This window comes from Neophocaena asiaeorientalis, unplaced genomic scaffold (assembly GCF_003031525.2).
Source record: "Neophocaena asiaeorientalis asiaeorientalis breed wild unplaced genomic scaffold, Neophocaena_asiaeorientalis_V1.1 scaffold147, whole genome shotgun sequence".
Taxonomy (NCBI): domain Eukaryota; kingdom Metazoa; phylum Chordata; class Mammalia; order Artiodactyla; family Phocoenidae; genus Neophocaena; species Neophocaena asiaeorientalis.
Window position 1 is genome coordinate 5,867,465 of NW_020173758.1, and position 25,280 is coordinate 5,892,744.

At 37.0% G+C, this 25,280-nt stretch overlaps 1 protein-coding gene and 1 long non-coding RNA gene across 2 annotated transcripts in view; one reads left to right on the forward strand and one right to left on the reverse strand.

Annotated features, from left to right (window-relative positions):
• Positions 1-1,060, reverse strand: part of LOC112403693 (uncharacterized) — a 30,439-nt gene extending 29,379 nt beyond the window's left edge. The window contains exon 1 of the long non-coding RNA XR_003003957.1: positions 351-1,060. This is a non-coding gene — a long non-coding RNA (uncharacterized LOC112403693). The remainder of the gene's footprint in view (positions 1-350) is intronic.
• The window catches only part of SLC71A1 (solute carrier family 71 member 1), a 37,946-nt gene continuing 12,672 nt past the window's right edge, over positions 7-25,280 (forward strand). The window contains exons 1-5 of the mRNA XM_024751283.1: positions 7-110; positions 13,413-13,508; positions 20,569-20,631; positions 21,365-21,492; positions 23,513-23,627. Of these exons, the coding sequence (XP_024607051.1) occupies positions 27-110; positions 13,413-13,508; positions 20,569-20,631; positions 21,365-21,492; positions 23,513-23,627 (486 nt within the window). The 5' untranslated portion in view covers positions 7-26. The remainder of the gene's footprint in view (positions 111-13,412; positions 13,509-20,568; positions 20,632-21,364; positions 21,493-23,512; positions 23,628-25,280) is intronic.

Genomic DNA, 25,280 nt, shown 5'->3' on the forward strand with positions numbered 1-25,280 from the left:
CAACGCCAGGAATCGAGGATGGTAAAATGACCCAGGGGAAGAAGAAGAAACGGGCCGCGAACCGCAGTATCATGCTGGCCAAGAAAATCATCATTAAGGACGGAGGCACGGTGAGCTGGGGTACCGCGCCGGGGAGGGTCTTTTGGGGCCCGGATCTCTTTCTGCCCCCAACGCTGAAGCCTGCAGCCGCCCCCGGCTGCCCCCGCTCTCCCTCACCCCTCCCGCGGTGCCGGTGTCTCGGGCTCCCGGGCCCCCAGTGCCTGTGCTCCAGGGGCTTTCCTCCCTCGCCCCGGCCTGCGGCCTCCGGGGCCCGTCCTTTCGAATGGAGAAGCCGCCCGCCTCTCCCGCACCTGCCAGCCTTTCCTTTGGCCGCTCCTGGAGGCCCTGCGGCCTTGAGCCCACAAGCGCCTCAGCCGCGGGGAGGAATCGACGCCGGGCTCCGCTGCCGGCCGGTCCGCCGGGTCGCCGGGTCGCCGGGTCGTAGCTGGTTCCGCCGTCCCCTTCACCTCCGCAGCCTCGCCTGCGCCGTCCAGGCCCCGCGAGGCCGTGGCCGCGCTCTGGAAGCGGCCGGGAGCAATCCCTGCCCTCCCATATGCTGCTAACCGGGTGGCATCTGGCGCGGCGACCCCGCTAGGGCCCCGTAGTGCGCTCGCTCCCTTCTTCCACGGCGTTCTGGGTCAGTGCTCCTGCTCTTGGCTGCGTCCAGTACGGTAAACACTGTCAGAAGGTGGGCTTTGCTCCTCACTTCCCGCAGTCTGGAGCGTGACGGAGGACACCTGGGGCCTAGACTTCAATCTGCTAGTTTTCAAAGAAGAGTCATCACCCTGTTGTTTTAAAATCACCTGGTGTATTTTAAAACAAAAAATACTAGGTAGAGTTGATCATGGCCTGAGGATTGGAAGACCTTTGAAAAGAAGACAGATTGAGGGCAAGAAAAAAATTTTTGCTTTTTAGAAACAGTTGTCATCACAGTCAACTTTATGCGTTGTGCTGTTAACCGGCAGGGGACGTAGGCCTTTTAATTGACAATAACTGGCCTATACTTTTTTTTAGCTGAAATTTCTCCGTTGCTACACTCTCTGGTCTTTGTTCCGTTCTTTGATATCACATTCCGAAATAGAATGCAAAGGTGAAATACATACTTCACTTTTCCGAGAAATGTGCAGAAATGGTTCCTTTTTTCCATATTTGTTTGTGTTTTGTTGGAGCCCTCAGCTACTAGCATAGTGCTAAATATGTAATTAGGTCGCCATTGAGGATTTGCTAAATTCATTTGAAATCAGAGACAACTTCCTTTTGGCATTTCAGAATACGGCCCAGTTAGTTCTGCTAAAATTTAGAAAGCTTGGGACATATGTAGCAATTTCAGAATATACTTTTAGTTAACTGTCAAATCCATAGATGTCATAGCTTTGACATTTGGTGAAAAAAGAAACTTTGAAATTCAAGTCTTCAGATCTTTTTGTTGTATTTAATTTATTATTTAATTAATTAAAACATTATTTTGATTAAGTCAGTTATGAATTGTCATGGCTCTTTTGACCAAGTTGGTTAGAACTACTATGTGGGGAGAGAAATAGCTTGAAAGAATACTGGTTGCCTTTGTCAATCATAGGGATTTGATATTTTAAGTTCATCTACAATCTACAAAATAGAAGCATCAAAGAATTGTATTTTGTAAAAGCAAGTGATATTTAAGATTAGTAATTTTTTAAATGAATTTATTTATTTATTTTTGGCTGCATTGGGTCTTCATTGCAGCGCTCGGGCTTTCTCTAGTTGTGGCGAGTGGGGGCTACTCTTCCGTTGCGGTGCACGGGCTTCTCATTGCGTGGCTTCTCTTGTTGCAGAGCAGGGGCTCTAGGCGCGCAGGCTTCAGTAGTTGTGGCTCGCGGGCTCAGTAGTTGTGGCTCGCAGGCCCTAGAGTGCAGGCTCAGTAGCTGTGGTGCACGGGCTTAGTTGCTCCGCGGCATGTGGGATCTTCCCGGACCAGGGCTCGAACCCATGTTTCCTGTATTGGCAGGCGGATTCTTAACCACTGCGCCACCAGGGAAGCTCCTAGTATTTTATTTATTTTTTTTTTTTTAATAAAAGATAAGAATGAAGCTGTTTTCAAGAAACACACCTTTTACCTTGTAAAGTTCAGTTTTGTTACCTCTGACTTTTTAAATTTCGCTTTATAGCAATTAAATCCTGGGCAATTTGGAAGAGGATTTTTTTTTTTATCTTGATATTTACTGAAGTTGTAGTGAATTCATAGCTTGCTTTTGGACACAAAATACAGTTTTTAACCCCCCCATCATAAAATAAATGAAAGCTTCTTTTGAGGGATGTGGGCATGGGGGTATTATCATTTATCATCTTTGTACACTTATGCTGAACTTTCCATTCTAAGAGCACTGGACACCTCTTTAGAATAGGGACTTTGTTTATGCATCTTTTAATCCTACAGGGCCTACTATGTGAATTTAAAGTGATAAAAACACATTTAAAGTGATTTTAAAAAATGTGTCTAGTAGCACATTCTTAAGATGATTTTTTTTTGCGGTACGCGGGCCTCTCATTGTTGCAGCCTCTCCCGTTGCGGAGCACAGGCTCCTGACGCACAGGTTCAGCGGCCATGGCTCACGGGCCCGCTCACGGGCCCAGCTGCTCCGCGGCATGTGGGATCTTCCCGGACCGGGGCACGAACCCGTGTTGCCTGCATCAGCAGGCGGACTCTCAACCACTGCGCCACCAGGGAAGCCCTTAAGATGATTTTTTAGTGTAATTTTATTTATTCCCATATATAATCAGGAGATATTTATATTTCTAGAAGTGCCAGGGTAATATTTTGCAGTATTTGTATTTTAATCTACTCTAGCTGTAAGTGAAAATATGTGGAACTATTATAGTCATAAAAATAGTTTTAAAATGACATTTACTTCTCTACCTCTCTACTTAAAATTGGTCGGACTACTGTTATGAACATCCATGTGTCTGAGGCTATATGGTCATACATGACAGGCTCTGAACAGTATTTCACATCCCTGGCCAATGGTACTGACCTGATCCCCTTCCATTTTCTTCCTAGTGTTCAACAATGTTAAGATTATTTTGCTTTGTCCTTCTGCTAATGGCATCTTTGTAAGCTTGATCAGCCAGTTGTAATATTCATAAACAAAATTAGTAATGAGCTGTTAATTTGTCAAAAGCTTAGCACATACTTATTGTAGTTTTTAACAGTTTTGAAGAAGTGAACCCTTCTAAGCGAACCAGGTTAATCATAAGTAACTAAATGTTTTTTTCTTGAAATTGTATTTCAGTTGGCGCTGAAGCCAGGGTAAGGCTGACTATTATGTTGTTCATTTGAGTAGTACACAATTAAGATAAATTACGTGAAGGTGTGTGATTCTGTATCAGGAATTCTTAACTTGGGTCTGTTCACCCTGAAGTTATTTGCAAAATTTTCTTTGACTACACATTTTTCTAGGGAGATTCCACAAAAGGATCCATATTTCCTGAAAGTTTAAGAACAGTTGTTCTATATGAAAACAACATAAGTAACTAAAGAATAGTTTCACAGGTTAAATTCAATAAATATTTACTTAATCATCTACTTATACCATTTTACTGATGAAAGTAGCTGTGACATTATTGGTGATTTTGCTTTTTGAAGCATCAGCACATAGGATTACAGTGTTTAATTATGTTTTAATGTATGTAACATTTTGCTACATCTCTTATTCATTGCAGACCATTTAGGACAGTTGAATTGAAAGTGCATTCTGACATTTTAGAATGCTTCGGGTTTTGTTGTTAAATCATTACCATGTATTAGCAGATAGCTTATAAGTATTCTTGGTAGAGGCTAAGAGCCAAAGAATTACTTACATGAGTTATTTGTATTATCAAAGATAGAATTTTCCTTATGATTTTTTAAAGTTTTCTTTGTTTTGTATTGTGATCTTTATTGTTTTGTGAATACAGTTGTGAGTCTGCGTCTCTGACAAAGTGAAAAATGTCCATTTTTTCCACAAGTGAATTGGTAAAATGACTTTAAAAATTAGATAGAAAGCAAGGCATATGTGTATTGCTTTATTGGAAGTACCTGAAAAAAGTAAAATTGGCATTTCAGATAGGCCCAGAGATGCAGAGCACCAGCTACTTATTTATTCTTGATATCTCTGATTTTAATCAGAATAAGTAGGAGTCAAAAATCATTTCAAATGTCTGGACCTAAGCTCTGATCATTTGCACTCTTCACCTGCTAGGATGGCTGAAGGAGTTGCAGAATAGCTCTTTGTAGCCCCCAGAGAGCAGCCTCTGGTTCCTAGAGTGCAAGCCATGAAGAGGGCCATGGTGCCTTTCAAAAAGCAGCTGTTCTTTGAAATCAGTAGAGCATGCCTAGAAACATCAGGATGTATATATGTCCTTTGCAAGCTTGTGGCAGGCAGAACCATGAGTGACTTACCTCCTTACCTCCTTGAGTCAACATTTGCTTTAGGTTAGTGTGTTTGAGGGTAAATTAGTAAACAGTTTTCTCAGTTTATATTTCCAGTTTGTCTTGCTATAGTTTGAAGACCTGCTTTCCAACATCATCTGTGGAAATTCACTTACAGTTGAAGTGTTGAAGTTAAGTAAAAAGAATAGCTTTTCTCAAGTATCATTCTGATAAGTATGTATGATTTAAAATTTTCAGTTATTTAAAAGCTTGAGTTGTCTTTTGGCATTTTTTTGAATTAGAAGTGTCAATTAAAGTAACAGGTGACCATTTCAGCCAGGGCGCATCAAGATCCCTGAAATGGGTTTGTTTCTTTCAGAGCCAGATATAGTAGCTTATTCTTAATAATAGGTGTACTTTCTCAATAGTGTATAAATACAGTTATGAATTCTACCACAGGAAATACTTCTTAGGGAGTCTTTTTAAAACAAGAGGTGGTCTATATTTTATCATTTAGCTCTATAAATTGAGTAATTAGAGATTACCCTAAGACCGGTCTTGAGCTTAGGCTCCGTCTTAGACTTTGGTGACAGTTTGATTTTTGTGTTGATGGGGGTTTTTAAATTTTATTTTACCTTTTTAGTGAGTTTAGTTTGTAGTCATTTGAACTGTGTAAGCAATTCGGTGTTCATGGGGATAAGCACTTAATGTAATGATTTAACAGTCAGCCGCATATTTTCCCCTCAAGAATGGAGAGGGATGCAATAGATTGTCATGTTACTTATCTTTTCAAAATTTACCTCAAAGCAGTACAATCTCAAGCTGTAAACCTTCTTTATTTTTTTAAGAGTAAAACTTGATCTCACTATACTCTTTTTTGTTGTTGTTGTTGTTTTTGTGGTCCGCGGGCCTCTCACCGCTGTGGCCTCTCCCGCCGCGGAGCACAGGCTCCGGATGCGCAGGCTCAGCGGCCATGGCTCACGAGCCCAGCCGCTCCGCTGCATGTGGGATCTTCCCGGACCAGGGTATGAATTCGTGTCCCCTGCATCGGCAGGCGGACCCCTAACCACTGCGCCACCAGGGAAGCCCCTCACTATACTCTTGTTGAATATTTATAGGAAGTGTATTCCACTCTGTTTAGGGGCAGTCTAACCAATACCTCTTCACTTCTGTAATATACAAATATTGGATATCTCTTTTAAATTGATCCATAATGCATCCATAAAATAATTCTGAAGTCTCGCTGCAAGTTAAGCCAAAGTGACTTAATTAGTATAATGGTGTCTCTACATGTTTATGGTGATTCATACTTTCAGGATATAAAGGATCAGTTTTCTTTTTGTTCACAAATGTAGTAAACCTTGCCTTGCCTGATTAAGGTCATAGAAAATAAGAAAACACCAGCTGACTTTGTGAGAGAGGAAACACGATACCAATTACTAGTAGTAAAGCCTTATTTCCTCCAGTTATTCCATAATGTGTCAGGATCCCAGGAAAGCAGCTCTGTAGTTATGGTATTCTCTATAGAAATTTTTGTTTTAGTGTTCTTCCATGAAAAGCTCCAGGTCTTAGATGTCTATAATTAAGAATCTTTGTCTTTTTTTGTGTAAGACTTTTACATTAAATTATTTTAGTAAACTTAGTTGTATATTGTTCAGAGAAAATTCAGTGTTTCTTTCTGAAGATTTATTTTATCCTCATTCTCGATTGATAACTTGTCAGTATTAAATTCTAAGTTCAAAATTATTCTCCTTCATACCTTATTTTTTTTCGTTGTGTTTTTTATTTCCCCAACTTTTATTTTGAGAATTTTCAAAACTACAGAAAAGTTGCAAGAATAGCATAATGAATATCTATTTGCCCATCCCATAGATTTGTGGTTCAGCAATTGTTAACATTTTGCCACATTTGATTTTCCTTTCTCTCTCTATATTTTTTCATTTTTTTCTGAACCATTTGAGTTAGTAGTAGACATCATGACACTTTATCCCTAAAACGTTCAGGATGCATCACCTAATAATAAGGATATTCTCCCACATAACCACAATATAATCACTATATTCAGAAAATTTAACACTGATAACAATAATATTGTGTAATATATAGGCCAGTCACATTTCCCCAATTTTCCCAATAACGTCCTTTATAGTCTTTTTTTGGGTGCAGAATTTAATTATTACATTTAGTTGCCATGTCTGTTCTGTCTAGAATAGCTTTTTGTTTATTTTTGATAATATTGACATTTTTAATAGTCTAAGCCTTTGTTTTGAAGAATGATCCTCAGTTTGGCTTATTCTCATGGTTTACTCACATGATAACATTCTATTTAATAAAAAGGATTATAATGCCCAGTTACTGGTGGAATTACTTCTTTCTCCTGGCCAACAACCCATATAAGTCCCTGATTCATTGATAGGAATATAACATAAGTTATTAAAGTCCATATTCCCCACAACAACTGCTGGATTCATAAACTCATATTGATTGGACAATCATAGATGTGGAATTTGAGAGTTAGATGAGGATTTAGGTAAGAAATTAATAGTTTACCCCTAAATGCTAAGAGAGGTAAAAAGTGACTTAAGTCATTTAACAGCTACTGACTCTCATGATAAGGGTTATCAGTCAGTCCATGAGCATGAAATACCCTTTCTATACTAGGCATTGAGCTATGCATTGAGATACTAAGATGGTCAAGATTGGATCCCTACTCTTAAGTAACAGTCTGTGGTAATATATGCAGTGTAACCATGCAACGAGTGTAGCTCCAGACTTGGGTGGGCTTTGCAGTTGCCTGGATTGACTGATCCATCTCTTATATGCTGTATTGGACTGTAAAATGGAGATAACATATCTAACTTGAAAGGTTAGAAGGGGTAAATAAGATTATGAATTTAAATCATTCTAAGTCTTTAGTGATTTTTTTATTATTTTAATCTCATGTATGTGTACAGTAAACCCATGTGATAGATGATACAGTAGCAGACAATAAGTATAGAGGAGGGAGTTAATAGGGGAAGTTGCAAATTTAATTAATGAATATATTGCCCTTTTAACAATATTTAAATACAGTAACCATATACTGAATGCCTAAAGTGATAGGTAGAGGAGACTTACAGAGTAATTCATTTCAGTTCTGCAAACACTTATTAAACCCTTTTGTGCTGTGCATGTACCACATGCTCCAGATTGTAGAAGAATAAAGCATAGGGCCTGCCTCAGAGAGCGTGAGCTTGAAAAAGGTAAGTTTAAGTTAAATAAAATGAAATAGGTACTTTACAAAACAAAATATAACTTTGTAAAAGTTATCTAGTGTTATAGGATAGGAGACTAAATAAGTAGATTTTTAAAAGGCTTAGCCAAAAGCCTAGATGATGAAACCAAATATGTTACCAATGGAAAGTATGCTTTGGGAAATGGAATTAGATTGGAGCGTGGAGGTGGGGTTAAAGGAGATTGTCCCTGACTTCTGAGGTTGAAGTTAGAGGTGACTGCCATGGAATCATCTTTCATGCCTCCATAAGAGGGAAATTACTCAGCTGAATGGACTTTTGGCATAGTAATTATTACGCTTTTAGGCGGAATATCTTGGCATTTGGGGTTGGGTACGTGTTAGTTCATGTTCAAATTTGTCTCCTTCAGAATTTTCCACTGTGTACCTCTTAATTCTTTTGAGAATCTTCAAATGTCATATGTTGATATGATCTCATTATGCTGAACTTTCTACTCTTGATGCTGTAAACCACGCACTGGTCAAATATTTGCCCCCTACCTGTCTGTTAACCCTCTTCCCTTAGTCTTTCTGCCCAGGCCATGACCCTTGTATTCTTCCCAAATTGTCCTGGAATTTTGATTATGGATCGGTATTCCGTTAAAACTTAACATCAAAAGTCCTGCCTAGAAGTTTCTGTAATTCCAGATTAGTAAAATATTTTTAAAATTTGTCAGTTTTATTAAGATCTTGTATTACTTTTGAATTCATTTAAAACAGGATAGATGACTATGGATATAATACAACTCTCAAAATTACTAGTACCTTAGGGCAAGCAGCTGTCTCTCTCCCTGCCCTGCCTTAAGACACACATACACACACACACACACACACACACACACTTTTTTTCCCCCAACTCTGGGAAATATGAGAGAATGGCTTAGGAGGGACAAGCATATGCAACTACCTATCTTTTACATAGTTTTTCTCTTAGATAAGTAAAACATTTTCTTCTTATTTGTTTATTTTTTAAAAAAATATTTTATTATTTATTTTTTAATAGATCTTTATTGGAGTATAATTGCTTCACAATACTGTGTTAGTTTCTGTTGCACAACAAAGCGAATCAGCCATATGCATACATATGTCCCCATATCTCCTTCCTCTTGAGCCTCCCTTCCATCCTCCGTATCCCACCCCGTAGGTCATTGCAAAGCACTGAGCCCATCTCCCTGTGCTATGCTGCTGCTTCCCACCAGCCAACTATTTTACATTCAGTAGTGTATATATGTTGATGCTACTCACTTCGCACCAGCTTTGCCTTCCCACCCCATTTCCTCAAGTCCATTTTCTGTGTCTACCTCTTTATTCCTGCCCTGCAACTAGGTTCATCAGAACTTTTTTTTTTTTAGATTCCATATATAAGCGTTAGCATACGGTATTTGTTTTTCTCTTTCTGACTTATTTCATTCTGTATGACAGACTCTGGGTCCATCCACCTCACTACAAATAACTCAATTTCATTTCTTTTTATGGCTGAGAAATATTCCATTGTATATATGTGCCACATCTTCTTTATCCATTCATCTATCAATGGACATTTAGGTTGATTCCATGTCCTGCCTATTGTAAATAGTGCTGCAATGAACATTATGGTACATGTCTCTTTTTGAATTATGATTTTCTCAGGGTACATGCTCAGTAGTGGGATTGCTGGGTCATATGGTAATTCTATCTTTAGCTTTTTAAGGAACTTCCATACTATTTTCCATAGTGGTTGTATCAATTTACATTCCCACCAACAGTGCAGGAGGGTTCCCTTTTCACCACACCCTTTCCAGCATTTATTGTTTCTAGATTTTTTGATTATGGCCATTCTGACCGACGTGAGGTGATTATTTTATTTTATTTTAATTTATTTTATTATTTTTGGCTGTGTTGGGTCTCCGTTGTGCGCGCGGGCTTCTCATTGCTGTGGCCTCTCCTGTTATGGAGCATGGGCTCCAGGCGCTCGGGCTTCCGTAGTTGTGGCTCACGGGCTCTAGAGCGCAGGCTCAGTAGCTGCGGCTCATGGGCTCCAGAGCGCAGGCTCAGCAGCCGTGGCGCACGGGCTTAGTTTCTCCACGGCATGTGGGATCTTCCTGGCCCAGGGCTTGAACCCGTGTCCTCTGCATTGGCAGGCGGATTCCCAACCACTGCGCCACCAGGGAAGCCCCTCTTATTTGAAGTACAGTCATGACTATTAGAAAAGATTTAGAAAATTCAGAACAACATAATAAACCATTTTATGTCACTTAAAATCACTACCTAATATAACTGTTGTTAACATTGAGGTGAGTTTTTATTTTGTTCTTCATAGTTGAAATTACACAATTTTATATCCTCCTTTGATTTTTTTAAATTTAACATTGCCATAAACATTTTTACTTGTCATTAAAGATTATCAATAAACAGTTTTTGGCTGCATATTATTCTGTCTAATTTATATACCATGATTTGATTGTAGGCTATGTAACTAAAGGTTGAACATTTAGATTTCCATATTTACTACTATAAATGATGCTGCTGTGAACATCTTTGTGGTGGAGCTTTTACTGAATGTATGGTTATTTCCATGATAGAATGTTATGAGCTATTTTTAAAATTATTTGTTTATATTCTTTATATTTCTATAGCATCATAGTGCTTTTGTATTGGTTTTCATGAATGCTTTACCTAGTTAAGATATTAATCTTTTGCTATTTCTTGCATAGTTTACTCATTTTGTTTTCTTTAAATTCAGCTAATGCTATATGTGTTTTTCTCAAACTAGTATGCCTAAAACTAATCTTTTATTCTTTCCCTTTTCTTCACTGTCCAGCTGACCAAGGCAGAAACTGAAATCTTTTCATCTTTGATCTTCTCTACCCTCCTCTGCTACATCTAGTCATCCACTGACTGAGTCCTTATTCTACCTCTTAAATATTTTTTTGTATCCATTGACTTTGCTCCATCCCTACTCCCTCTATGTTATTAATACCTTTGCAAAGCTTTCCCAACACTGTCCTTGAATGATTAAGTGTTCTTCACTTAAGCAGCCACTTCCAGGCTTTTGGCTCTATGTGTATATTTATACACATTGTTATGTAATTATCATCTTACTTTTTATCAGTATTCCTCAGACAGTTTTCCAAGGAACTCAAGTGTTGGTGAGATACTGTCTCTTATATGACAGAGGATTTCATGGTCACGTTTGGAAAATAATATCTTCTTGGAGATTCATAATATAAATAATATAAATTAGCATGTTAAAGGCCCTGAGAAGTTCTACTTGGCATTTTAATAGATGCTGAGTGTATGTGATGGTGAACAAAACTAGTTTGGAGCTTAACGAAATCCTGTGGATATTTGTTTTTACCTTATCTATTTGGTACTGGGCATGACCCCTTCCTTCCTAAAACTGCTCCTTTGTCATGTGACACTGTATTCTCTTGATTCTCCTGATGTTTCTCTGATTGTTCCTTTATCTTCATGGGTTCCTTTTCTTCTGCCCACTGCAGTTGACCCATGAACAACATGGGTTGAAACTGCCTGGGTCCACTTATACATGGATTTTTTCAATAAATACATGCTACAGTACTACATGATCTGCAGTTGGTTGAATCCACAGATGCAGAACCTGGATACGGAGGGCTGACTGTAAAGTTATACATGGATTTTTGACTGTGTGGGGCTCGGTGCCCCTTAACCCCTGCATTGTTCAAGGGTCAACTCTACTTAAATTTTGGTGTTTCTTGGGGCTCTGTCTTAGCCCACTGCTCTTTTCACACTTCATCTCACCTACTCTGGTGGTTTCAAATATCACATCTGCTGCTGACTGATTGTTTTAATCAGCCCTCAGAGGACAATAGAAATGTTTTAAGTACAAGGGTTATCTTGTAGATGGAATCTGAAGTAAATCTGAGCCTCATGGGGAAAAAAGAGCTAGGAAGCTACCAGCTTCCACTAGTAGACAACCAAGCTAAAAACTTGGAAGTCTTCTTCTTGACTCTCCCTCCCACATTTATCAGATTCTTTCAGTTTCAAATCCTAAATTCTTATTTCACTTCCCTCCCCTCCAGCATCCATGCCACTCCCCTATGTCATGCCCTCATCACCTTTTGTTTGAACTGATTCTAATAGCCTGCTTCTGCATGCAGTTTGCTCCTGTTACATCCTTTAGGAAATCATCGTGATGTATTGAAAAATGCAGGTCTCATCACACCATTCTCTTGCTTAAAACTTCAATGGTTTCCTGTATCTCTAGAGTGAAGATGAAAAACTCCTTACCAAAGCTTAGAGGCTACTTCTTCTGCCTTCCTTTCAGCCTCAAACTGTTAATGGCCATTGTCTACTTCGTCTGGTTTTTTTCTCTGATGTGATTATCCACACTACTTCATTTTCTTGCAGTAACCTTTCCTTTCTTCCTCACTTGTATATATCTCTTTTACTGCATTTACATATAAGCAGATGATTATAGTGAGGCCTCTTCCTCTCTACACTGTGAGCTCCTTGAGATCAGGGAGTGTTTTACTGGTTTTTGTAATCCCAGCACCTCTGGTACTCTGAATGTTTGTTGAATGAATGAGGAGAATGAATACACTCATTCCCAGCCATGGTCCTTCAGCTCTTATGTCTCCCAACCCCTACCCCACCTCTGTTGTCTCTGATTCCTCAACTGCAGGTTCTCCTACCAAGGGGGTTTTCAGGTACCTGTATTCTGCAGGTTGGGAGAGACATCTATTTTTATAAAATGATGTAGCATCGTTTTCAGTGTATAGAGAAATCCAAATACTATTAATATTTTGCACATAAGACTACTGAATATATTTTTAAAACTTAAGTATGACATTGTTATATGTATTCATTAAAGTTGTCTTTCTGTCATATAAACTTGTTAATGGAGACTGAGTTAATGTTATTGGTCATTTGCTTTTCTATCAATTTAATATTGCCCTTAGAAATATAAAACCCAGCAACTGAAGTAATTCTTAAGATATCTCTAGCAGCAGTATAAAGTTAATTTTGTAATGTCTTTCTTGTGTATATCAAGTCCAAGATCTCTCATACACTACTCGGGACTTTTCTGCTTTTGAACCATGTTGATGTCTATTACCATTCTTGCCACATGATTCATTTATGTTTTGGGATCAGTGCAGTAGCCTCTTAACTTTCCTTAGTTTTGCCCCCTTTTAATCTATCTGTTACATCTTTGCCGGAATGATCTTTCTTAAAACTTTCATCTGATTACATGAGTCTTACTTAACATCCTTTAGTGGCTCCCCATTGCCTTCAGAATTGAACATAGACTCCTTAGCATGGAAGTTAGCCCTGTGTGCCTCTAGCTCATCTATCAGTACTCTCAGTGTGCAGCCCGTGCTCTAGTTGTACTGAACTGTATGAGTCCTGTAATGCCTCCTGCTCTCAAGCCTTGCCACCTTTGTGCAGGCTGCTTCCTTGACTTCTGCTGTCCTCGTTCCCACTCTTGCTCCTGGCCTACTTCCTTTCAGCCTTCCTCCTGGAATTCTGATACTCCCCTCCCCACTCTGGATTCTGTGTTCCCATTGCACACGGTGCTTATATAATGTATGTATTTGTTTCCTTGTCTGCCCCCATCACCTTGAGGACAGGGACAATGAGTGTCCAGATATTTGGCATAGTGCCCAATACATGAATGTTCTCCATAAATATTTATTGACTGTTGTCATTGTTAGTAATTTTGGAATGCACCATTAATGTTTTAAAACTCTGTTTTTGTAGCCTCAAGGAATAGGTTCTCCTAGTGTTTATCATGCGGTTATCGTCATCTTTTTGGAGTTTTTTGCTTGGGGATTATTGACAGCACCCACCTTGGTGGTAAGTAATCTTTTAACTTATTTATCACTGACTTTAAAATTTCTTTTTCTTCGGTTTCAGGAGGGAAATCAGTTTGGGGAGGAAAAAAAGGCTCTTTTTCCTTTCCAAGGTTAATTCTCCCACCAATATCGTCAGCCCTTTAGTACTGTATTTTACTGGTTTAGTTGTCTTTTCCAACCTTTACTTCTCCCTTACTTTTTAGCAGGGCTTGGGCAGGTGTGATTCTTCTGGTGAACACTGGACAAGTTTAAGCAGGGCTCAGTTTCCCCTCTGGGGAAGGTGGAAAGGATTCTTATACTGACAAGCTTAGGAAGAATGGTGTCTGTGCCCTGAATCACTCAACATTATTATTTTGAGATTCATTCCTGCAGTTGCATTTTCTAAATACAAGTTTCTTTTAGTTTAGGCAGAGGATCTAGAGGTAACCATCTAGAGAGGTCATTCTTTTCATAGCTCTAAGCTGATTTTACTCAAATATTCCCAGGTTTAGAACCTCACAAAAAGACCTCCCTGCCAGACCAAACATCTTAGGTGATAGCTAGTTTTCTCCTGTCGGTTTAGATGAGGGGAATGGAATGAAGGAAGGAGTAATGGTAGACCTCTATGATATCTTGAAAGGTGTAATCAGGATAAATGTACAGCTTTCTAAATCCCAGAAGAACAGATTTTAAAAGAGATATACTTCTTGTTTTTTCACGAGCTTGTTTGTCGATACACAAAAAAGACTTTTATAAAAAGTTTGTTCATAAATTGAATGATCATATATAGATAGATTGAACTAGTCTAATAATCATTATGATTATGACATTTGTAACCACATTATACTGTAATAACCTGATGTCAGGGGGCTACTGTGGTGTTGTAATAACTGTGTTCTCACACCTTTGTATTAGCTTTCTAATATTAGAGTGTGCTTATTTATAATCTACCAATTTAACATATAAATCTGTCTGGTGGATCATTAGTCCTATGGTTTAAAGTACTTGAGCTTTGTATTAGCAGTTTGTATGTATTTATATGATGATGAGTCCAGGCACTGTAAATACGTCTAAGCACTGTAAATACATTACTTTAAATCCTCAAAACCACTTTATCAATGAGGAATTAGCCTCATAATGATGCTGAAAGCTCAGCCTCTCTGTACACTGGTGCCGAGTCAAATCTTGGAGGCAGAGTTTTGGGTGAAGTAGAAGAGAATAGCTTTATGGCTTTGCCAGGCAAAGAGGAACACAGCGGGCTCCTGCCCTGTGTGAAACTATGAACATGTGTCCCAACCTGGGAGGATTTGATGAAGAGTTTTATAGCAATAGTTCAAGGGTGGAGTTGCTAATAAGATTAGGGAGGGTATGTGTAGGGCCTGCACTCCTTTAATCTCTTCTCAGGTAATCTTGATGAGCTTCTCTGGTTCTTTTAGTCTGGCCTCAGTTGGTCTTCTCTGGTATGGAGAATGCTGACATCTTCCACTTGGTTTTAATTCTATAAAAGGGCTTAAACATATTCTTATGTGTGTCCCTTGAGGTGGAACCAGGATCCTGCCCCAAGGCTGCACTATTGTTTCTTGACTGTTCCTGCCTTGACTCTGCATCCCTTCCCTTCCTGGATTAGCAACTGTTCAACTGTTCAAATCTGCCCTTTGGAACTCAGGGAAGGTCATGGAGGCTGAACAGAAAGGCTCCCTGTGCCCAGGAGCCCCTACAGGGTCCTCCTCATTTTCAATAATACAGATGAGGAAATTAAGGTTTAGAAGAGTTAAGCAACTTGTTACTCTGATAGTAAACTGCAGTTTTGGTTTTAAACCTAGGCTTGTTTTGTTCCTAGTGCTCAGTCTTGGAGAATACTGGTAGCAAGTGGTTCATACCCATGTTTTAGGTAGTTGAGTTTATCTGCAGCGCAACTACTAGCTAAGTAGAGAGGTTAAAATATTGGGTATTGGGTAAGCTGTGAGCAAGCCATCAAAAAAAAAAGCTTTTTGTGATGATTCCATAATTTGTCATCATGATTTGAAGTGCGTGTAGCTGTTTTTTAAATTCATATCTCATTTATATTTTTTAGATATCTCAACTTTTTGTCTAACTTTGGTATCATTTTTTCTAATAGGACAAAAAGAGATTGCCTTCTTTAAGAACAAGGAAGAAATCCAGTTATTTAGATATAACTGCTTGCTTGTTAGTTCATTTTTCATAGCTATGGGAAAACTGTGCTTAGTACGTTCTTAACTATTTTTTGTTGATTAAAAAATGGATAGTACCTTTGATTTTTCTTTTTCTCTCTTTTTTCTTTTACTTTTTAGAATACTGAATTGAATTATGGTCAGGAAAATGAAAAGTGCTAATTTGGGACTTAATGAATTATTTTTCTATTGCCAGCATAAATACATATCTTAGGATAATTGCTATAACATTGTTGCCAATTATTTTATTTATGGAAAGACTTCTTTCACCCCATTGTTGTTGTAACAGTTACTCTTAATTCCCATGTTTTTTATTAATACTTGAATTTTTAAAAATGGTGAAATGATGAGGTGTTACATGGGGCAGTTGTCCATAATATTATCATAGTCATAATTCTTCACCTTTTTCAAATTTTCACCTCATTATTTTTTTTAAATCAAGATTTGTCTCATGAAAAATAAGTTCAAGTATAAATGAACGTTAAGCTCAGAGTTTTATTTTTCTGATTCTTTTCTCATCTTTAATGTATACACATTTTAAAAAATAATTGCAGTGTTTGTGCTCTACATTTTTTTGCTTGATGGGGAAAACCTTGGGTGGTTTAGGCAAAACAAGGATTGAATTGTAGAGATTAGATGTATCTAAGTGTTGAGATTTGTTATACTCTTGGTACTTACTGGTGTTTTGGCCTTTGGCCATTGGAACAGCAAGAATCTTTGAAACATCATTGAAAAATAGTTGTGCATGGGAAATCTATATATATATACAGTTCTCTCTCTATATGTTACATATATTACTTTTTTAGTAATTAGAAACACAGTGTCTGCCTGTTGTAGACCATTAAGCAATGTGAAATGTGTAAGAACAGGAGAGTTCTCCTGCAGTCTTACTCATCCCTCCAGGCAACCATCAGTTTAGGAGATTTTGGCTTCAGGGTAGGCTTTACCAGCCCCATTAGGACAGATTGGCCAACTGGAGATGAAGGTTTCAGCTGTTAGAATGTGGTATCTATTAAGTCAGTGATTTTTTTAAACCAGAGGTGAATATTAGTGATACCTGTTTTTGTTTTTTCCCCCAAATACCTAGGCCTTACAACCTTTCTGGCTGAAATCAGAGTTTTCAAGGGGGAGGCTCAGGCATGTATATTTTTTTAGAAGTGATTCTCATATATCTAGTATATATCACTAATTAATAACCAGTATACTAATTCACTGTGGGCTTTTAAAAAAGGTTTTGCTCATTTTGAGACTTTCTGCTTGCAATTTTTTATTGTTGTTGATTTTATTAGCAGGCCTTTTCTCTTTGTTTTGGACTCCTATACTCCTCCGTGTTGGGGTGTGAGGAAAAGTGAGTTTTGGGGTAGAAGGCACCAAGTTGTAGCACTTTGCTCTCTTTTCCAAAAGTCTGTTAACCTTTAAACATTTTATTTCTGTCTTATGTGTTTTGAAACTGATTATAAATGGTGCCTGCTAGAGAGTCACAGCTCTTATTCATTTAAAAAGGGAAAGTGAGGATGAAGATATATTTGAGTTTATTTGCATTTTATGTATCTCTCTCTTCCCATACATAGCTCTCAAAAATTATAAAATTTAAGTGTTTCAATTTTCAAAGATACTCTTTGAATTAATTCATTTAACGGATAACCAAATTTAAAACATATTAATTATAATAAATGTTTGGTTTTGGATTTGTAATAACCTTCATTTTAAAAAGTAATGTGAAGTTAAAAGAAATTTTAAAAAAATTTCATGTGGTTGCAATTATCTTTGAGTTTTTGCAATTATCTTTGAGTTTTTAAGCCCATAGAGCTTCCAGAACACTGTTGTAGAATACAGTAAAAGAACAAAGGCTGCGTTCTATGTGGAGGACCTGCCCCGGGCAGGATGGTGAAATGTCCAACAAGGGGATTTACGTTAATTACACAGAAGAATTTTATATTGACATTTTTAAGGACAGTAATCTAACACTTTGAGAGGTTATGACTATATGGTTGGTTCATAGTGGGTGTTCAGTCAGTGATTATTGATTGACTAAATAATATACATTTACATAAAGAGAATTAATGACAGTTGGACTAAGGATCTATAATGCTAAGAACTGGCTTCACTTTTTGACAGACCTATGGCTCTACAAATACTAGGCCAACATTTGATGGTTCAGGTTGCTAGATGCACAATCCATGTTATGGAGCAAGACCCTGCACTCCAGTCCTCCAGCCTCTCTTCTATATCAATGGCTTAGCATTCTTTGCTCAGAGATAGTCCTGAAGCATTTAATAGTTTAAGGACTATTTACTCTCAAAAATTTTTAAGTTCTTAAAAATTTTAAGATCCATAAAATTTATTGGAAAATGACACATTTTTTTCCTATTCAGCCCCAGTGCTTAAGGGTCCCCCAGGATCAAAAATCTTTACAACCAACATTTTTATTACTTCTTATATTAATATTTGTCTCTGTTAAAATTTTTGTTAAAAAAAAAAGTGAGGGTTTATTTATCTTTAGCTATACTCATTTGGAGGGGTTATAAAAGTTTTTATTTTGTAACATTTGGTTAAATCAATTTGCATAATTGTCATGTTATATTAAGTCATTTTGAAAGCAGAATTAATTATGTTAATTATGAACATTTGTGAACGGTTAATATATGAAGGCACTCTATTGATGAGGCACTAATAGAAATAAAAATATATTAAATGCAAAGTGTAGTAGATATAGTGCCTGTCTGCCCTTAAGAAGTTTGAAATATAATTGAAAAGAAATATTTATCAAATACCTGAAAAGATGAAAAATACAAGACCTAAGTAACAGAGTACTGTAATATAAAAAATATTAGAAAGCTATATTTGATGACCAAGGGAGTGCTGTAATCACCTATTATATGGTCCTAAAGGAGAAATTGATTGCTTTGGACAGGAAAGTTTGGTAGCAAAGGAGCAATATGGAAGATTTTGGGGTCGACTAGATAGGGAAGATAAGGGGAACAAACATTTATGGTAAATAGGATATCATGTGTAAAAGTATGAATATGGGAAAGCATAGGAATATTTCTAAAGTAGTGAAAAGACCAGATTGATTGGAATGGAAGATGGCTTGGCAAAGTGAATTGTTAGAAATAAGATTTAGCGTATTACAAAACTTCTTGTAAGCATTCGTTATGTCCTTCTTTCTTTTTAACACCAAATCCATTCTTTGACCCTAGAAAGAATTGGCCCTTAGTAATAACTGGAACAAAAGCAGATTTAAGTTGTTATGAAAGGTTTGGGGATAAGGAGTTTAAATCTTTTTCTCTAGTACAAGAACTAGCAAACTATGGCCAGAGCAAATACTGCTAGTACCCTGTTTTTGTAAATAAAGTCTTATTGGAACACAACCATGCCTATTCATTTACATATAGTCTATGGCCGCTTTTATTGAGCTGAGCACTTGTGACAGAGACTGTATGGCCTACAAAGCTAGAAAAAACTGAAAATGTGTACTGTCTGGTTCTTTACAGAAAAAGTTTGCACCCACCTTCTTTGGATCCATGGGTCTTCACTATAAATAATAAATAATAGGGTTTTTCAACTACCGAGATTTGGGGCCAGATGATTATTGTGGGGGAGGGCTGACCTGTGTATCATAGGATGTTCAGCAGCCTTCCTGACCTCTACCTCATAGATGCCAGTAACATATATTCTTTCCCCTGACCCCCGCCCTCCCCGATCCCTCATGTTATGATAAACATGTCTCCAGACATTGTCAGATGTCCTCTAGGGGTCAAAATCACCCTCCGTTGAGAATCACAAAATATGTGAATATCATAAATATGTGATTTTTCCTATATTAGTGATTTTCTTTGAATACTAAACATTTCTAATTTTATTTTTACATAAAAGCTAATTTTTGTTAAATTTCTAGTTATTGGCAGAAGAGTAACTGAAGAAAAGCGAGCCTTCTAATCCTTCTAAAGGTTTTACTTGCAGGATGTTAGAAAGTACAACCAGCATAGTTTTTCTTCCTAAAGAGAAGATTTTCCGACCTGTCTCATTCCCCACATTGCCATTCTCTATTGTTTTTATTGAGAGACAGTATGGTATAATGGAAGAAGCATTGGCTTTAAGTCAAGCAAGAACTCAGTTGCCACATCTGTAAAGTGGTAATATCTAATTCATAATATTGTTAGGATTAAGTAAAAGTATATATAAAGCCTCTGATACATAGGCTGTGAAAATGGTGGTTGCTGCTTTTTATTTTTTTAGTTACCTTTCCCCCAGTTACTTTCTCAACCAGTGAGTTCCCAGTGGTTCACTTGTTACCCAGTGAACAAACTGATGCCATGTGGTTTGAGACCAGGCCTTGGAAAGGATAAAGAAACTTGTTATACATTTTCATGGGTTGGGTTTTTTTTTCTTTCTTTCTTACCTTATGGAATCTCTAGGTCCACTTTTTGGCAATTAAAATTTCCCTATTTATTCTCCTAGTCTCCTGTCTTAGATAATACACCTGTCTGTAAAGGGAGTTATAAGTCAGTCAGTTATATGTTGGAAGCAGGATAGCATAGTGAGTAAAAGCATGGACTTTCACGCTTGACTTCCTGTGGTCACTTTAAGTTTTGCTACTTACTATGTGATCTTAGATAAGACATTTAACCTCTCTGTGTATCAGTTTTCTAATAGGGCCATTACGAAGAATGAAAGGAGATAATGTGATAAAGTGCTCAATTTAGTGCCTTGTGACATAGTAAATGCCGTATAAATGTTTGGTATTATTAATATTTCCTCATATGCATAGTGTCATACAAACCTGAAAATTTATATGAAATAAAATTGGATTGTGTTATGAAGGGATGTTTTACATTTTACTAGGACTAAAATGTAGCATGAGCTTTTTATTTTGTTCTTATTCTTTAGGTATTACATGAAACCTTCCCTAAACATACATTTCTGATGAATGGCCTAATTCAAGGAGTAAAGGTAGGATCAATCATATATATATATATATATATGCATGTACACAAACATGCACAAATATACTTATGTAAATATATGTAATTCTGCCAGTTTATTAAGTTAGTTGATCAATCTCCTAAGTATGAATTTTTACAATTGGAGTATATCTTGGGGGATTACTTAGCACTTTTTAAATGAACTGGGTTTTAAATATGATTTGACTTACATATAGCCAACTATGTATAATAATGATAAACCACATCATAACAAATTTCCCCTGTGTTTTATGTGTTGGCACTTCCATTACAAAGATCTGAGTGCTTTTTGTAAACTAGCAACAAGAATATAGATTGAAGAGAAAAGAACTATTTAAAAAATGCATGAGTATAAAATATATCAATATGGTAAAGTTTTGATTATTCTACATATTCTTTACTCTTGGTTCCATTTGATCAACAAGTTTATAAACTGATAATTAGCATATAATATTCCTTCTAGAATTGCTAGAGTTGTGGTTGAGAATTCATTAGAACGTTTTGTGTTTAATATGCTACCACAGCCCGCAGATGGTTCTGTATGGTCTTGGGAAATTGAAAAATTATATACAGACAAGAAATAAGTTGTTTATCTAAAGTTTGGTGATATACGTATTTTAGAAATAAACTTGTTTAAAATTCTTCTGTGGTAGTAAAATGATTTATTTTTGGCTCATCAGTATACATAGTATATGTATTTTCTTCATTTAACTTTTTTTTAGGGTTTGTTGTCATTCCTCAGTGCCCCACTTATTGGTGCTCTTTCTGATGTTTGGGGCCGAAAATCCTTCTTGCTGCTAACAGTATTTTTCACGTGTGCCCCAATTCCTTTAATGAAGATCAGCCCATGGTACGTGCACATTCAGATTATAGCAACTAAATATCAACTGTTAATTGTTTTCTGAATATTCCCTTATTTCTTCCACTTATTTTCCCATCCTATCTATGTAGGTTTTTAATTTATTTTTCTAATACATTTATTCTTTGATACAGATAAAAGGGCCTTTAAAAATGTAGTAGCTAAGTAATATAACAGTAAGTAATAAAGGTTTTTGAACTAGATGCCACTATAGGAAGCATGTAGACTACCAGCTAATCTGCTTTTGGATTTCACAGCCCAAATTTCAAAACAATATTTTAGGTACTGGATAGGGTTGCTAACTTTTTATTTTCTTTTTTTTTTTTTGCGGTACGCGGGCCTCCCACCGCTGCGGCTTCCCCTGCTGCGGAGCACAGGCTCCGGACACGCAGGCCCAGCGGCCATGGCTTACGGGCCCCGCCACTCTGTGGAATGTGGGATCCTCCCCGACCGGGGCACGAACCCGCGTCCCCTGCATCGGCAGGCGGACTCCCAACCACTGCGCCACCAGGGAAGCCCTAACTTTTTACTTTCTTAAGTAGGATGTTAAACACAAGGTTTATCATCATCTATATTAATTAGGAATAGATTTTGTTATATATCAGTAAAGTCCCAAATAATCTTTTCTTAAAAACAAGGAAATTCACTGCTAATTTCTCTCTCCATATAAAATAAGTCTGGAGTTGAGTAGTCCAGAGCTGGTAGGGCAGTTCCCGGGAACCAGACTTTTTCTATCTTCATGCTCTGCCATCTTCCACTATCACCTCACTGTCCAGATGGCTGCTTAAGTGAGCTCCAGCTGTGTCACCTTCAGGCAGAAGAGATGGAAGGAGTGGCTACAAAGAGCATACTGCCTTCCTTTAGGGAAACTATGGAATTCCCACCCAACTTCTGCTTGCGTCTGTTTGGTCAGATTTCAGGCATACGCTGCTCCTAGTTACAAGAGGCTGGGCTCTTGGCCACCCTGATTAAAATCAAGTCTTCCACTGAGGAGGAAGGGAGGGAAAGCTCACAAGGAGAATGATTTTCCCAAGATAATAGAGTCCAATTTAGTTGTAGATTTTTTAATTCTTTGACTAATATTCTACTCCACTTGAATATTAATGTTAGTTAATTCTATATCATAGATCGGCTGTATTTCCATGGTGAATCTAGAAAGGTCAGGGCTATGTATGAGGCAGGATCTTCCTTCCTCTCATAGGTGAGATATAACTCTGAAGGCCAAACCCTTGATGAATGCTAATCATATAAATGAAATCTTACCAAACAAATCTAGGGCATGAACAAGTTATTTGCTGGGGAAAGCAGCATGTTAGAAAAAAATTGGTAAGCAATAAAGTCCCAGTGGCGTGATATTTTGAAAGTGCAATATGATTTCACTTGATTTTAAAAACTAAACATCAGCATTACAATAGAGACTTCTTATTCTCAGCCAGGTATTTTTGAATCATGTATAGCAAAATGTAATTTGCTTTTTAAAATAGCTTTTGTTCATTTTATTTTGGACACTGCCATACAGGTTGTTTTGCCAACATTTGAAGAACTAAAGAGAACTTATGGAAAAACATCTAGTTTCTATATATAGACTCAAGATAAATATAGACTAACTTGTCCCTCAGTTTTATTTACTGGATTTTGTTTTTTTGTGTAGTACTGTGATGGGAAATTGTAATAGATGAATTATAGTAGACTCTAGTTTGTTGCTATTTTTAGTAGAAACAGTAACAAAGCCACTTAACAATTCAACAATTGGGTAAAAAATTGACCTGAATACATTTTTTAATTTTAAGTATTCCCGCATAGTAGCTGAGTTGCTATCGAAGGCCCACATCTAGCCCTGTTTACATAATATCTGGGGCTTATGATTTATAGAAGAATTAATCTATGAACTGTTCTAGTAAGCTGTTGACTGAAATTAGCTATTCGTACATTAGTTCACTTATAAAAATGAAGATTAAGGTAATAGTAGTTGTTTTCTAACCATTTCTTGTCAATTGTCTTTCAATCCTAGGTGGTACTTTGCTGTTATCTCTGTTTCTGGGGTTTTTGCAGTGACTTTCTCTGTGGTATTTGCATATGTAGCAGATATAACCCAAGAACATGAAAGAAGTATGGCTTATGGACTGGTATGTATTTTTAATCTGTACCTTTGTGTCTGCTGAAAAACACCGTGTTATTGTCTTTTATTACAAGGAGTGCAAGCCTTTGCATTATAAGATTTATTTTTGCATAAGTACATTTTATAATAAAATCATCCATTAGACTACATTAAATTTTTTTTCAGTACAAAGCCATGTAAGTTTTGATATTTTCATTCAGTCAGTATTAGTCACACATATCAGATTTGAAATTACAGTGGAATATTTTTACCTTATATAAGTTCTTTTTAATAGAATACTAAAAGAACTATTTAATATGTAATGAGTTTTAAAATTACTATTATTTAATGGCTAATCTAAAATATAATAGGTTAACACCCATCTCAGGGATCCCAAACCTTCTTGGTGGCTTTCTGGGCCACACAGAGTCTCTCTCATATTTTTTCTTTTTTCTTTTCTTTTTTTTTTTTTTAACTTAGCTTTTTTAATAATTAATTTTTATTGAATAAGTCTGACATAATAACATTAACTTCAAGGTGCACAAAGTGTTACTTTGATCCATTTATATATTGTAATATGATTGCTGTTATAGCTATATTTATCACATTACATAATTATAGTACAATATTGTCTATATTCATTTAACTTTGCATTGGATCTCTTTGGCTTATTTACTACTCCTTGCAAGTTTGTCTCTCATATTCTTTTGTTTTTGCTTGTGGACATGTGTTTATATCACTTTTAATGTGGAAGAATCATTTATAGCTAGATTCAGCCCACAGGCAGTAGTTTGCCAAATTCTGGACACTTAATGTCTATCGAATCTAGAAATAAAATAAGTTAACAGATCACTGTTAGCCAGAAGTAGGACAGTGATGAGCTTCAGCAGATAGGGAGCAAGCATCTTTTGTTAAATAAGGACTGAATATTGTGTCAGGTTGAATCTTACTTTTATGAGAGTCTGTTGTCTTTGATTCAAAGATCAAAAAACATAACAAAGAATCATGGAATTAAGAGGATTTAGAGGGAAATACCTATAGTGAGAAACATACCAAAAAAACTAATGATCAGTTGTAAACTCAAGAACATTAAATGATATGAAGTTAATGATAGCCAGGATGTTTTTAAACAGCTTTATTGAGATATAATTTACATACCATAAAATTTGTCCATTTTATGTGTATAGTTAAATCAATTTTAGTAAATTTATACAGCTTTGCAACATGCCCACAGTCCATGTTGTTTCTGTTTTTTGCTAAAGTAATTTATTTTGTCATAGCCAAATCTTTGAAATTAATAGTTTCAACCTGGAAGCTTTATGTATTGAAGGCACATCTAGTAAATGACAGTTTCAATCTTCTAGAAATAATATGGCTGCAGATAAAAGGGAATAAAGTGATCTTTGTGGTCATCTTCTGTCTGGCCAGAAAAAAATAGCCAACAGGGAGGAGAATCGAGGAGAAGGGAAATGACATGAAATACCTGCACTCTGATTAGACCTTTGCTCTCTCCTATTCCCAGATACCTCACTGACGCTTACAGTGAGAACCATTGCCCCTTTCCCAACTCCAGTGCCAGAGCTCTGCTCATAACCCAGGTCTCTCTGAGACCACAGCCCACTGTAATGAATTTCTAGAGCTACTGTAACAAAATACGACCACAATATAGTCTGAGAACATT